The sequence below is a fragment of the Thamnophis elegans genome, chromosome Z, assembly GCF_009769535.1.
Source record: "Thamnophis elegans isolate rThaEle1 chromosome Z, rThaEle1.pri, whole genome shotgun sequence".
Classification (NCBI taxonomy): domain Eukaryota; kingdom Metazoa; phylum Chordata; class Lepidosauria; order Squamata; family Colubridae; genus Thamnophis; species Thamnophis elegans.
This window is the reverse complement of record NC_045558.1, coordinates 114222028-114238016: the sequence shown is the minus strand read 5'-3', so window position 1 is coordinate 114238016 and position 15989 is coordinate 114222028. Positions and strand designations below refer to the sequence as shown.

The following is a 15989-nucleotide window of genomic DNA, read 5'->3' as shown; positions in this document are numbered from 1 at the left end:
GACAAGGAACTTAATAGGACCTCTTCCAATATACAAAGTTTATTGAAGGCATCAGGTTTCATGAAGTGCATCCCACTTTAACAAATGCATATAGTGGCTAGATGGATTTACTTTTATTTAGTCATTTAAATAATGTTTATGGGTACTCATCTAAATAATAGTGTACAGCAATAGCAAGTTGCAATTTTAGTGCTGTGAAGCTCAACTGAAATTCTTCGTTACAGCATCAGACTACAATAGAATCATGTGGGGAGGGGGAGAGAGGTGTGCATTAGTGTAAAAGGAGAAAATGGCCTAGAAAACATGGAAGCTTCAATATGTGAAAGTATGTACACAAGCAATGACCATATTGTGTTGACTACAATGGATTATTGAGACATTCTTAATACGTATATTCTAAAATAGAAAACTTCCAAGAACCTTCTATTCAATAAGTACAAGACAAAAAATTTCATAACATAAAAATATAAATTAATAAAAATGGAAAATTAAAAGAAAACATACTAAAGTGAGAAATAGCAGAAATAAGCAGTTATGTTTCCATTATTTGTAAGTCCTCTTAACAAGTTGTTCCTATGTGTTTACTTCTGGCTTAATAATTATTACATAACATTTAAGGAAATATATGCAGCCTATTAAACAGCACTGGAAGCCAAAATAGAGAAGCACCATGTATTTGAGAAAAGAAAAGTTTCATTTATTAAGAGTTTCTCCTAATAAGTTGTTCCCTGTTGTTTAACTCTGGTTTAAAAATAATTATATAACATTTGGGGAAATATATGCAGCCCAGCAATCCAGCACTGGAAGCCAAAATAGAAAAAACCTCCACAGCCACCATGTATTTGCCTTTGGTGCTCAGGTAAGATGGAACAAAAGAGAGCCATACACTACAGAAGATTAGCATGCTAAATGTGAGACATTTGGCTTCATTGAAACTACTGGGAAGCTTCCTTGAGAAAAAGGCTACTGTGAAACTGGCAGCTGCCAGGAAGCCCATATAACCAAGAACACAGTAGAATATAGTAGCCGAGCCTTCGTTGCATCGCATTATAATTTCCTCAGTTTCTGAATGGTTATCAACATCAGGAAAAGGGGGATATGTGAAGAGCCACACAATACAGATGCCTGCTTGAATCAGGGAACAAGTAAGAACAATGAAGGTGGTCAGGCCTTTTCCCACCCATTTCCTCATTCTGGATCCTGGCTTGGTGGCCATGAAAGCCAAAACCACAGTGATGGTCTTTGCTAGAACACAAGACACAGCCACTGAGAGGATGATGCCAAAGCTAATTTGTCTGAAGAGACATATTATATTGCCAGGTGCAGCAAGGAACTGCAGTGAGCAAAGGAAGCAGAGAAGGAGGGAGATGAGCAGAATGTAGGTCAGGTTTCGGTTATTGGCCTTGACAATGGGAGTATGGTGATATTTCAAAAATGTTGACAACACCAATATTGTGCAAAAAGAAAAAGAGAGAGCCAGAATAACTAGACTTCTTCCCATTGGTTCTTCATAGGATAAGAAAGATATTCTCTTTGGAATACATGAATCTTGGTCTTTGTTTGGATATTGGTCTTCTGGACATTCAGAACAGTCATCCATATCTGTAAGAGGGTTTTTTTTTTAAAAAAAAATTCCTGTATTATAATTTCATTATACTTTTTATTGTATATGATTTTTTAGTATCTTTCTTCTTTTTCCATGATTTCATCCATGGCACCAATACTATCAGCTGATTTTTGTACTCATTGCTATATTTCAACATTTGGTATATTGGTTAATAAATGAAAATTAAGAGATTAGTAATAAGTCCATTAATTGTTTGGAATAAACTTTAATTAATAGCATAGTTTTAATATCAAAACACTTTTAGTATGACCTTATTAGGTGATCAAAGATCAGTATCTACTGTATCTCTATCTATATTGCTTCTATTCAAATTTTTTAATAAAAATTTGAATAGAAACAATATAGGTAGAGATAAAACTCTGTGTCTTCCATGCATGAAGAAGAATTTGATTGGACAGATTGAATAAATACTTAATATCCCAAGCCTACATGTAAATAAAAATATAATTGGTTTTTGGGAAGTAGAATTAGTAATTTAGTAATTTAATAAATTTGTATGCTGGCCAATCCTGTAGGACTCTGGGCGGCTTACAGAAACAAGATAAAAATTAAAAGTTAAAAATAAAAAAGATACAATTTTAAAACAACACACCATGCATTCCGTCTAGGTGGGGTTGGACCTTGTTCAACAGCCCCAGGCCTGCCGGAACAGCCAGGTTTTGGTGGCTTTTCGGAAGGCCGAGAGAGTGGAAATGGTCCAGATCTCCACGGGTAGATCGCTCCACAGGGCTGGAGCAGCTACAGAGAAGGCCCTCCCCCAAGGGGTCACCAGCCGGCATTGTCCGGCCGACGGCACCCGGAGGAGGCCCAACCTGTGAGATCTTATTGGTCGTTGTGAGGTGGCAGGAGGCGGTCTCTCAGATAGCCAGGTCCTAAGCCATGTAGGGCTATAAAAGTAATGACTAGCACCTTGAAGCACGTTCGGAGACCAATAGGAAGCCAGTGCAGCTCGTGGAGGATGGGTGTAACATGGGTGTATCTAGGTACACCAGACATCACTCACGTGGCTGCATTCTGGACCATCTGTAGTCTCCAAACACTTTTCAGGGGCAGGCCCATGCAGAGTGCATTACAGTAACCAAGCCTTGAGGTGACGAGGCAAGAGTGACCATTCGAAGTGCCTCCCGGTCCAGGTAGGGCCGCAACTGGTGCACCAGGCGAACCTGGGCAAAAGCCCCCATGATCACAGCTGACAGGTGGTGTTCTAATGTCAGCTGCGAATCCAGGAGGACACCCAACTTGCGGACCCTCTCTGAGGGGTGTAGGGTTTCACCCCCCAGGCTAAGGGAATGGCTGGACTATCCTTAGGAGGCAACATGAATAGCCACTCAGTTTTGTCTGGATTGAGTGCAAGCTTGTTCGCTCCCATCCAGACCCTGACAGCCTCCAGGCACTGGCACATCACTCCCACTGCTTCGCTGAGTTGGCATGGGGCGGACAGATACAATTGAGTATCATCTGCATATTGATGATATTTAATCCCGTGCCGGCATATGATCTCACCCAGTGGCTTCATGTAGATATTAAATAGGAGGGGGGACAGGACCGAGCCCTGTGGCACCCCATATTTGAGGGACCTAGGGGTCGACCTCTGTACTCCAACCAACACTGACTGCGACCTGTCCGAGACGTAGGAGGAGAACCACCGTAAGACGGTGCCTCACACTCCCACCGCCCGTAACCGTCGCAGAAGGATACCATGGTCGATGGTATCGAAGGCTGCTGAGAGGTCAAGGAGCACCAGGATAGAGGAATTTCCTCTATCCCTGGACCGCCAGAGATCATCGGTCAGCGCAACCAAAGCAGTTTCGGTGCAGTAACCAGGCCTGAAACCCGACTGAAAGAGATCCAGATAGTCTGCTTCATCCAAGGTCCGTCGGAGTTGAAAGGCCACCACCTTCTCAACAACCTTCCCTACAAAAGGGAGGTTGGAGACTGGACGGTAGTTATTAAGGATAGCTGGGTCCAGGGAAGGCTTCTTAAGGAGGGGTCTTACCACTGCATCCTTTAAAGGGTGCGGGAAAGATCCCTCCTGAAGAGAAGTGTTAACAATCCTCTGGAGCCAGCCTCGTGTCACCTCCCTGCTGGTCGAGACCAGCCAGGAGGGACACGGGTCCAGTAAGCAGGTGGAGGCACTCACCGCTCCCATGGCCTTGTCCACTTCCTCAGGAGCGACAAGCTGGAACTCACTCCAAGAAATCCGATCAAGGCCCTCCCCCGGCACCTCGGCTGGTACTGTCCAAGTGGAGTCCAGGTCCGTCCGAATCCGAGCGACTTTATCCAACAGAAACTGAACATTCTTCCTCAGCTCTTCCCTGTAAGGGCTCTCCCGCACCTCTCCCTTTCAGGAAGGAGCGGGTTATCCTAAACAGGGTGGCTGGGCGAGATTCTGCGGACGCAATAAGAGCAGGAAAATGAGCAAATTTTGCCACCCATATCACCACTAAATAAGTCCTAATAAAGGCTCTTAGTTGTGTTCGGTCAGTTTCTGAGTTACTAGCCCTCCAACGTCACTCTAGGCATCTCTTTTGGCGCTTCATCTCCCGGAGTTCCTTGGTAAACCAAGGGGCCCTCCTGGATCCACTGCTGTGGAGAGGCCGCAAAGGCGCGATCTGGTCCAGAGCCTCAGCCGCCATTGTATTCCAGGCAGCGACCAAGAACTCTGCCGGATTGTGGGCAAGGGAGTTAGGTATCTCTCCAAGTGCCATCTGAAATCCCAAAAGGTCCATCAGGCGCCTGGGACGGAACCACCTAATTGGTTCCCCCTCCCTGCAGTGGGGGAAAGTCAAGCCTCAGTAGGAAGTAATCTGACAAGGACAAGGGCGAGATCTCAATGCCCTTCAATTCCAGATCAAGTCTCCACTGTCCCGAGAGAAACACGAGGACGAGCGTGTGACCCGCTGTATGAGTCGGACCCTGAATTTCCTGGGTCAAGTCCATGGTTGTCATGGAAGCCACGAACTCCTACGCTCCATCCGAGCGTTCACCAAGAGATGGCAGATTGAAATCCCCCAGTACTATCAGCCTGGGGAACTCAACCGCCAGTCTGGCTACTGACTCAAGGAGTGCAAGCAGGGCTGTTGTAACGCAGCTGGGAGATAGAAACAAGCCCACTTGACCCAATTCAGAGATAGCTCATCAATTGTAGATATTATTCCTGTATTCCATATTTTCAGGCAGATATGTGTGAAAAAATAAAACCTTGACCCTAATAAATTTTATTTTTGCTCTTGATTCATAATTTTTGTAGGAGAAAAACCTTTCAACATGTGTTGAGAAGCGTAAGTGCATTTTATCATTGGCAGTTCTATATTCACTTGAAAAGTGTCTGGAAACCCTAACTGGTTCAAAATGCAACAGCCTATATGATTTTTGGCAGGCCCAGTTTTGCATACCATTTCAAAATGGCTGCCAATTTTCTTCTGGATACAATTTAAGGTATTGGTTACTTTTAAAGACTTATATGACTTGAGATGAGGTTATATGAAGGCCTGACTCTCCCTACTTACATTCATCCAACCCACCGTAGCAGAAAGGCAGAAAATATTGCATCTCTCCTCTTTTAAGGAAGTACATCTAATCGACTCCTACAAAAGGGCCTTCTCCAAAGTGGTTTATTCACTGTAACATCATTCCCTAGGTCCTACTTTGACACTCTTTCACAAGGTCCTGAACATCTGGTTTTGTCAATTGGCTTGGGGATGCCAGAGTAGAATGGCATTCATCAAGATGATTGCTGTCACCAAAGAGGTGATGGGGTTATGGGGTTTTATTATTGTATATTGAGTTTTTTTGTAAGCCACCCAAGGTCACTGACAGTGAGTGGGTGGCCATATAAATTTTCTAAATAAATAAAATAAATAGGTAAATAATTTTTTCCTGAAGGAATGATAAGAGATTGATTTGTCATTAAACTACTGAAAAGTGTCTCAAGTGTTTCCAGCCCCTTAAAGCAAATGTTGTAAAAGATATGTTGATGTGCTCTGTTTTATCAGTTGATATAGTGGGAAAGCCACGATGCTCAATTCAGGTAATACAATCCAAGGAAATTAAACTTTGCTTAATAACTCTTTCTCTTTTCTTTTTAAGAGAAAGTTGAGGGGGGAATTCTGTTAATAAATGCAGGTAGTCCTTGACTTAAACTATTTATTTCGCATGAGCATTTGTGACCATTCAAAGTTATAATAGCCCTGAAAAAAGTGACATATGACCATTTTTAATGCATTCAACTGTAGCAGCATCCCCATGGATACATGATCAAAATTCAGATTCTTGGCAACTGGTTCACATTTATGACTCTTCCTATTTTCTAGGGTCATGTGATCCCCTTTTATGACTGTCTAACAAAGTCAACAGGCAAGCCAGATTCACTTACTAACTGAACATTCATTTAACAACTGTAGCAAGAAAGATCATAATATGGCACAAAACTCATTTAATAACTGTCTCACAATTATCCATTTCATACTTACATATTAATGGATCTGCTTGGTACATCCTGCAGTATTACAATATCTTATTTCATAATGTCTCTTACCAATCAGGCTTGACATCTTCCCTTTAGGACATGGAAGACAATCAAAGCAGCAAAATTGTTTCCCCTCCTGCTTTCTCCTGAGATTACCAGGGAGGCACCTCTTAGTACATAGAGAAGTAGGCAATGTCTGGCCCAGAAAAGGGGAAATATGTATATATTAACATTCTTACAACTTATTTGCAAACAGAAAAAAATTACTATAAAAAATCATATGGTTCTTGACTCTACAATTAAGAGGTATTCAGTTTACCAAGCAATTGATATATCTTAAATCCATAAGCAGTAACAAGCAACTTTTAAATAAGTTCAAATCTCTCTGTAATGTGGAGTCCTTGGTGCTCTTGGAGCTTGGTTGTATTCTTAAAGTTGTTTACGTACTTGATTAACTAATAACTTGTTATTACAAGTTATTAGTAATAACTTGTAATAAACTACAATTAAATCATAAACACTGCAATTAAATCATAAAAACATTTTAAAACATTAAAAGTAAAAAAAAACATACCTAATTTATGTAAGCTAGATATCTGTCTCATTAACAATGAGCCATGTAGAGCTTTATACCAGAACCTTAAATTTCACCTGGGAACAAACTGACAATCAGTGTAGTTGACTCTGAGGAGTGAGACGTTTTAGGTGTGCCAGATATATAGCACCTATTATTACCCATGCAGCTGCATTCTGCACCAGTTGAAGTTTCCAAATGGTCTTCAAGGGCAGAACCTTGTAGAATGTGTTACAGTAGTCTAATCTAGAGGTTACAAGGGCATGAAGTACTTTGATCAGGGCCTCATGGTCCAGGTATGGATGCAACTGGTGCAACACTCAAATGTGTGCAAAGGCCCTCCTGGCCACTGCTGCCTCCTCTTCCCTCGGTGACATTGCTTACAATTTTTTTCCGGATTTATGCCACTTCAAAATCATCATACCCAACTTTACAACCTTTGTAACAACTGCAGTTGTTAAGTGAATCATGACCCTAGGATGCTGCAACCATCATAATTATATCTCAGTTTCACAGCATCCAAATTTTGATGACAATTGTCAGGAATGTTTCAATGATGAGTGTGAAGATCCGTCATAAATTACATTTTTCAGTGCCATTGTAACTTTAAATAGTCACTAAATGAATAGCTATAAATCAAGGACAAACATATATTAAATAACATCCAGATATAATTATCTGCATTCACCAACCTACTTGGTTGAAAGTGTTGTGCCAGATGATGGCTTCATCATGAATGATGAGCTTTTTGCCCTCAGATGTCCAGGGATTCAGTTTCCCAACTTTTATTCGATGGAAGGACTGGTTGGGGAATGTGACCCAGTTTATAACATCAAATCCTACTATCAATTCCCTCTGCTGATCAAACAAAATCTCATCTCCAACACTGTTATTAAATGAAATGCTTTTTAGAAACTGGTGGAGCTGAATATCAAATAATACACAAGAAATGGTCATAATGTCATTAATGAGTAAAAATGTCCTAATATGTAACAGCATCTCATTAAGAAATGTCCAATATTCTGATATTGGACATTATATTTTTTCCTGAATACATTGCAATTTTCTTAAAGATTCCATATTCATCTAAAAATGGTCTCAAAATAGTCTACAATTCCCTATCACTTTTTTTTTAATGCAGATCAAAAGAAACATTTTCTGCCTTCCAATAGAAACCTAATTAGAATTGAGAATCTGGAATAATTTCTGAAAATATGTTTGGCTTGGCTTGAAAGGGCTCACTGTCTTCTAAGAAGCTTCACAGAAGATTATAAGAAGCTTAAGGAGACTTGATGCGTATCAAGAATACATTAGATCTTACTTTTCATGAGTGCAACTTCCTATTAGAAGATTTTAACCTTTCAGATTATGAATGGACTAACATCATGTAATTCTGAGATATTCATGCATAGAAGGAATCGGTTAAGGTTTTTAGCTTGGGTACAGCTTGGGTATACAGAGAAAGTGATGGCCTTTCAACTCCGATGGACATTGGATGAAGCAGATTATCTGGATCCCTTTCAGTCGGGGTTCAGGCCTGGTTACGGCACTGAAACTCCTTTGGTCGCGCTGATCAATGATCTCTGGCGGGCCAGGGATAGAGGACATTCCTCTATCCTAGTGCTCCTTGACCTCGCAGCGGCCTTCGATACCATCGACCATGGTATCCTTCTGCGACGGTTACGGGAGGTGGGAGTGGGAGGCACCGTTTTAAGGTGGTTCTCCTCCTACCTCTCGGACAGGTCGCAGTCGGTGTTGGTTGGAGGACAGAGATCGACCCCTAGGCTCCTCAAATATAGGGTGCCGGAGGTTTCGGTCCTGTCCCCCCTCCTATTCAATATCTACATGAAGCCACTGGGTGAGATCATACGCCGGCACGGGATCAAATATCATCAATATGCGGACGATACGCAATTGTATCTGTCTGCCCTGTGCCAACTCAGCGAAGCAGTGGAAGTGATGTCCCAGTGCCTGGAGGCTGTCAGGGTCTGGATGGGAGTGAACAAGCTTGCACTCAACCCAGACAGGACCAAGTGGCTATTGATGCTTCCTCCCAAGGACAGTCCAGACATTCCACCTCTTAGCCTGGGGGTGAAATTATACACCCCTCAGAGAGGGCCCGCAATTTGGGTGTACTCCTGGACCCACAGCTGACATTAGAACACCATCTGTCAGCTGTGACCAGGGGTCTTTTGCCCAGGTTCGCCTGGTGCACCAGTTGCGGCCCTATCTGGACCGGGAGGCACTTCAAATGGTCACTCACACCCTCGTCACTGGATTACTGTAATGCGCTCTACATGGGGCTGCCCCTGAAGAGTGTTCGAAGACTGCAGTTGGTCCAGAATGCAGCCTCACGAGCGATATTGGGTGTACCTAGATACACCCATGTTACACCAATCCTCCGTGAGCTGCACTGGCTCCCTATTGGTCTCCGAACGCGCTTCAAGGTGCTAGTCATTACTTTTAAAGTCCTACATGGTTTAGGACCTGGCTACCTGACAGACCGCCTCCTGCCACATACCTCCCAATGACCAACTAGATCTCACAGGTTGGGCCTCCTCCGGATACCGTCGACTGGACAATGCCGGCTGGTGACTCCCTGGGAGAGAGCCTTCTCTGTAGCTGTGCCAGCCCTGTGGAACGATCTCCCCGTAGAGATCCAGACCCTTACCACTCTCCCAGCCTTCCGTAAAGCCACCAAGACCTGGCTGTTCCAGCAGGCCTCAGGCTCTTGATCAATGTCCAGCCCCACCTACACTGAATGGATGATGTGCAATTTTAATAATGTACCTTTATTTTTAAATTTTTAAATGTTTTTATCTGTCTGTAAGCCGCCCAGAGTCCCTAGGGAGTGGGCGGCATACAACTTTTATTAAATAAATAAATAAAAAAATTTTCTTTTTGGCATCAAATTTTAGAATGTGTTTGAGATCTTCTAAAAATCAAATGCCACAAAATAGTCCACATATAGTGTGGAAAAATGTCCTTTTGAATTTATTTTCAATGTATTCCTTTTCCTAATGTGCATGATATTTTTGTCTTGATTTTATTATTTTACATATTCTCCTTTTTCTTACTGGTATTTTCATTGTATTTCATTAAATTAATAAAACGGTTGGACGTTGTTTGTGTTTCAGAGATAGGAAAAACTACAATTTCTGTATCCTGAAATGTGCAGAAATTTTTAGTAAGTTTGTATGTCTATGAAATTGTACTGGAAGTCATAATATAATAAATCTAATACCAATTTATTGACTATGCATATATAAAGACTATGAATAGATTAAAGGATGAGAGCTCAAGTCTATACCTGCCATGAATGCTGTGTCTGAAGATTTAATTTTCCTCTCCACAGGTTTCTTTCCTGTTTTTGTTTCAGCTGCAGGGCATGTAAAGTATGAGCTACAACATACACTGCATTGTATATATTGTAACTGTGTCCAGTCATGCTCATTTCAAAAAAAGCACTCGGGATGTCCTCCAATTTCTCCTTCAGAGTACAGAGGTCACCATCATTGTCATTCACCAAGGGACTGGGAAAGGAACAGTCAAATGCATGTACCCACACATCTTTGATAAAGCCATCTTCTTTTGATGAGAAATGGTCCCTTGCCTGAACAAAATGTTGAAATCCAGGAATTTCATTGGAATGAACTGAAAAGGACAGGGACCCATGAATATCTCGAATATCCCAGCTCCTTTGGTAAAGCACTGATGCAACATCCATCTGGGAGGCCATGATCCACACCTTACCTTTAGGTTCTAAGGACACTAGTTCCATTTTTGGAAGCTGCAGCAGTAACCTCAAATGCAGAAGTGTTCTTTCATAGACAATCACTACTTTGGCTTTGCTGTTCATTGAAAGATAATACATTTCTATTAGCCAATCTAGATCATCAAAAATGCTGCTGATATAAATTGGTCTTATCTTTTTTAGGAAGGCAATACAAATGCCATGAAGAGGAAACAGTGAAAACGTCATTCTCACAAATCTTCCATTATCATCATCTTCTTTTACAAGAATCCCAACCCAGGTCCATCCAAAGTGCAAAAGCAGATAACACAAACCTTTGTATTCATAACTTTCATTAGGGACCATTTGATAGAAGGAAAAAGATTCACTTTGATCTGGCATCTCTGGATATGATCCATATATTATCTATAATAATAATAATAATAATAATAATAATAATAATAATAATAATAATAATAATAATAATAATAATAATAATAATATGATTTTATCATAATAATAATTATTATGATAAAATCAAGAATGGAGAGTTGACAGAACAAAGCACTGCATGGTCAATTTCTGGAAAAAATAAAAGATAAAGTGGACAGTGAACAAACTTGGTTATGGTTAAAAACAGGTACATTAAAGAAAGAAACAGAGTCACTAATCCTGGCTGCGCAAGAACAAGCTATCCGCACAAATGCCATTAAGGCCAAAATCGAAAAATCCTCTGATGATGCCAAATGCAGACTTTGCAAAGAAGCTGATGAAACTGTTGATCACATACTCAGCTGCTGTAAAAAAATCGCGCAGACTGATTATAAATTGCGGCACAATTCAGTAGCACAAATGATCCATTGGAATTTGTGCAAAAATTATTATATTAAAACAGCAACAAACTGGTGGGAACATCAGCCTGAAAAAGTCACCGAAAATCAGATGGTCAAGATCTTGTGGGATTTCCGTATACAAACCGACAAAATACTGGCGCATAATACACCAGACATCACACTGGTTGAGAAAAATAAGGTCACAATCATAGACATCGCAATACCAGGTGATAGCAGGGTCGCCGAGAAGGAACATGAAAAAATCGCAAGATACCAGGACTTAAAAATCGAAATTCAACGACTATGGCACAAACCAGCAGTGGTAATTCCAGTGGTAATTGGCACACTGGGTGCTATACCAAAAGCACTGGAATTACATTTAAAACAGTTAAAAATTGACAAAATCACCATCAGTCAAATGCAAAAAGCCGCACTGCTTGGATCTGCACGCATATTACAAAAATACGTTACAACGTCCTAGGCCCCTGGGTGGAGCCCGACTAGTAACCAATGCCAAATAAGGCGAAACAACTGGCCGCTGTGATACAATTGTATAAAAATAATCAAGAACATCTATTAATCAAAGAAAAGAATAAAAATCTCCTGAAGGCCCAACAGACGAAACAAGAATACAGAAAAGATGTGATAAAATCAAGAATGGAGAGTTGGTAGAACAAAGCACTGCATGGCCAATTTCTGGAAAAAATAAAAGATAAAGTGGACAGTGAACCAACTTGGTCATGGTTAACAACAGGTACATTAAAGAAAGAAACAGAGTCACTAATCCTGGCTGCGCAAGAACAAGCTATCCGCACAAATGCCATTAAGGCCAAAATAGAAAAATCCTCTGATGATGCCAAATGCAGACTTTGCAAAAAAGCTGATGAAACTGTTGATCACATACTCAGCTACCGTAAAAAAATTGCGCAGACTGATTATAAATTGCGGCACAATTCAGTAGCACAAATGATCCGTTGGAATTTGTGCAAAAATTATAATATTAAAACAGCAACAAACTGGTGGGAACATCAGCCTGAAAAGGTCACCGAAAATCAGATGGTCAAGATCTTGTGGGATTTCCGTATACAAACAGACAAAATACTGGCGCATAATACACCAGACATCACACTGGTTGAGAAAAATAAGGTCACAATCATAGACATCTCAATACCAGGTGATAGCAGGGTCGCCGAGAAGGAACATGAAAAAATTGCAAAAAAGCAGGACTTAAAAATCGAAATTCAACGACTATGGCACAAACCAGCAGTGGTAATTCCAGTGGTAATTGGCACACTGGGTGCTATTCCAAAAGCACTGGAATTACATTTAAAACAGTTAAAAATTGACAAAATCACCATCAGTCAAATGCAAAAAGCCGCACTGCTTGGATCTGCACGCATATTACGAAAATTACGTTACGATGTCCTAGGCCCCTGGGTGGGGCCCGACTAGTAACCAATGCCAAATCTGGCAAAACAACTGGCCGCTGTGATACAATTGTATAATAATAATAATAAATGAGGCTTTTTAAAGACAACTAAGTCAAAAGCTGAATATAACAAAGAAGTAATTGAGAAGCAAGCTGAAAATTGGAAAAACAAAGCTATGCATAGCCAATACTTGAAAAGTATTGAAGGCAAAGCTGACCAAAAGCTAACTTGGAACTGGTTAAGATCAAAAGCACTGAAAAAAGAAACAGAAGGCTTTATTTTAGCAGCTCAAAATCAAGCCTTAGCTGTAATGAGAAAGACGAGACAGTCGACCACTTGACCAGTGGGTGTAGCAAATTTCACAAACTGACTACCTACAACGACATGACTGGAAATTCACTGGAAATTCACTGGAAATTTTGCCAAAAGATTGGATTTGAGTACAGCAAAAACCACTGGGAACATCAGGTTCAGAAAGTTTTAGAGAATGAGAAAGTCAAGATCTTGTGGGACTTCAGAATTCAGACTGACAGGCACTTGGTGCATAATACACCTGACATAACAATACTTGAAAAGGAAAAAGTATGGTTCATTGACATCACAATTCCTGGAGAAGCACAACTTGGAAATAAACAGCAAGAAAAAATCACAAAGTACCAGGACTTGCAAGTTGAAGTTGAGCGGCTGTGGAAAAAGAAATCATGTGTTGTCCCAATTGTAATTGGAGCCCTTGGAGCAATACCTAAAGAGCTACCTCGTTATTTTAAATTTATCAGACTTGAACATTTTGATTCTAAAAAAACCCACCCTACTTAGAACAGCTTATATCCTCCGACGTTCCCTTAACAGTTCCTAGGTCTTTGGTTAGGACTCGAGCTGTTGAGCTACCAACCAGTCCCAAAGGCTGTGAATCTCACCAAAAATTAACCAAATAATAATAATAGGTAACAGTTTTTATCGCGGCACTTGGACCATGTCCAAGAATTTTATAAGATACATCAACAGAACTTCAAAAAACGGCGCTACTCAGAACATCTTATATTTTAAGAAGGTACTTAGTTGATACCTAGGATGCTTGCAGAAAACCGTATCAACCGTTAGCACCAGTCAATGTGATGCCTTTTTGAATATTCAGTTGTCTGAGTGTCATGTTTAATGAATAAAGTATAATAAATTAGTAATTAGTAATTAATGTTGAATGATGATTGGTGATTAGTAATTAGTAAAATTAGAAATTTGGAGAATGGAAGGAAATTACTATTTTTTTCCCATAGAAATAAATAACTGATGGACTAAACCTTCCCAAAATTTAAGTTTAAATGAAAAATTTAAAAGATTGTCATTTTATACAAAAATTAAAATTGAATTTTGCATTATATCCAGAGGCATTTTACCCTGTTTTTTGTAATAAAAAATTATCAGGAGGCTACCTTTTGAGGATAAAATCTTTAAGTAGAAGAGAAAAAAATGAGAGAAATATCATCAGGTGTTATTATTTAAGAAATAAGGGTTTTTTTCTTAGCTTTTCTCTAAGGAAAAATATTTTATTATATCTGTTACAAATATATGTGATTTATGAACTTTGTAAAAAGTTATCTTGCATATGTGAATATCCTTAATTCATTGAATATTTTATGATTGCACCGCTCGACCATTTAATTTCATTTTTAAAAATATTTTATTAACTTATATTCTTTATTCACTTTATAAAGGATAGATACTGTATATAATGTTTCCAAATTACAGAAATGTAAAAAGATCAATTATTGCATAATATAATCTAATGATTCATTACAAGCCCTACCTGTGGAACTTTGTAGGTTTTCAAGATATCTCCCAATAAAAGAGAAGTTTCAGAATAAAGAGCTCCAATGACTGCGACCAAGTTGTTCTGGAAGCCACATTTATAATTTGGGATCAGTCTCTTTAATGGTGAAAAAAGTTTCATTGTGGTATGATAAGTCCATGTTCCATCATAGCTGTCAAAAATATTGAAGCCCAAGGTGATGTTGGGCAAGATTTGAGGATTTTCATTGATCTCTTTTACAGCAAATATTAAAGCTAAAATATGCTGATAAAACTTAGGCTGAACCCTGCAATTAAAAAGCATTGTAAGAGGTATTCTGTATCTAACAAATAGTATTGTGACAAATGTATCATCTATTCTGTTCTTGACTGCAGTGCTTGATCTGTCTTGCCAATGGAATAAACTTTATCACAACAGCACAATGTCTCTCAAATTGTGACATGGTGGACTGACATTTCACATTTCTCATAATATTGCCTGACTCATTTTCTGGTTTATGCCATTTTTGGGTTCTACACTGTTTGTTGTTTTCTTTTGTTTTTGTAATTCTAGAAGCTGAAGAGAAAGACATTTTGAAGTCCTATAGTCTTTCTCAGGAAAGACATTTAAATGACTAATAATATTTTCTGCCTCTTCTGACATTTTGAGGTCAACACAATGAAATGATGGCTGCAAGACGATTGAGAAGGCTTTGGAAGATGGAGACATAATTAAAATATTTGCCACGTGAAGGTACCAGATAAGGTCATTAATCTATATTTTTAGAGAGAGAGAGAGGTATGCCATCTTATTGTTACTGAGTATAAATGATTTTAAGAACCTATATTAATCTGACAGGGAATACATACTTTAGGTTATTAAAATACACTTTAATTTTTAACAAAAATATAAATATTTTACTGCAAAGATGCCTCTCAAGATGGTATATAATGTAAATAAAAACCATGGTTATAATATTTAGAACTAACATATTTTATCAAGTTTCAGCACATCTTAAATCTTCCCTGTGATAAAAAATGAATTCTTTTTCCATGGTAGAAATTGCCATTTTCTTCAAAATTGCTATTCCAATACCAAATCCAATCAGTTAATTAAGTGAGAAAAACTTGAATTAGCAAACTCATGGTTTAATCTGTTTCTATGTTGTAATAATAAATCAGATAATTTAATTCTTCCCAGAAATCCAGTGAAAATGAATAAGAATAAAAAGAATCACCATCTCATTAATGATTAACCTGGAAAATTTACGTATTTCACGTCATACCTAATTCTATTGCTTTGGTGGATTATTATTCCAGAATACCATCTGGAATACTAATAATTATTATATAAAAATCTTACATGGGTTCTCTTATAAATGAATGGTGGGGATTTTTAGAAAAGGTAGCTGGATCTGGAGGCATGAAGACAAGAGAAGTAATAGCACCCATGATGAGGTCACCGGACTGGAAATAATTGTGAAGAATAGGGAGAGGATCATTAACCTTGCAATTTTTCATGTCAGACTTGTAAGCCAT

The 15989-nt window shown here is 39.3% G+C and overlaps 1 protein-coding gene across 1 annotated transcript; it reads right to left on the bottom strand.

Moving 5' to 3' along the window:
* Nucleotides 1–700: 700 nt before the first annotated feature.
* On the bottom strand, nt 701–15989 carry LOC116521551 (vomeronasal type-2 receptor 26-like). Its single transcript, XM_032236209.1, has 6 exons — nt 15814–15989; nt 14470–14758; nt 9980–10828; nt 7366–7593; nt 6165–6291; nt 701–1602 (listed from the first exon to the last, which is right to left on the bottom strand). The coding sequence occupies exons 1-6, from the start codon at nt 15987–15989 to the stop codon at nt 701–703; spliced, it is 2571 nt and encodes an 856-aa protein (XP_032092100.1).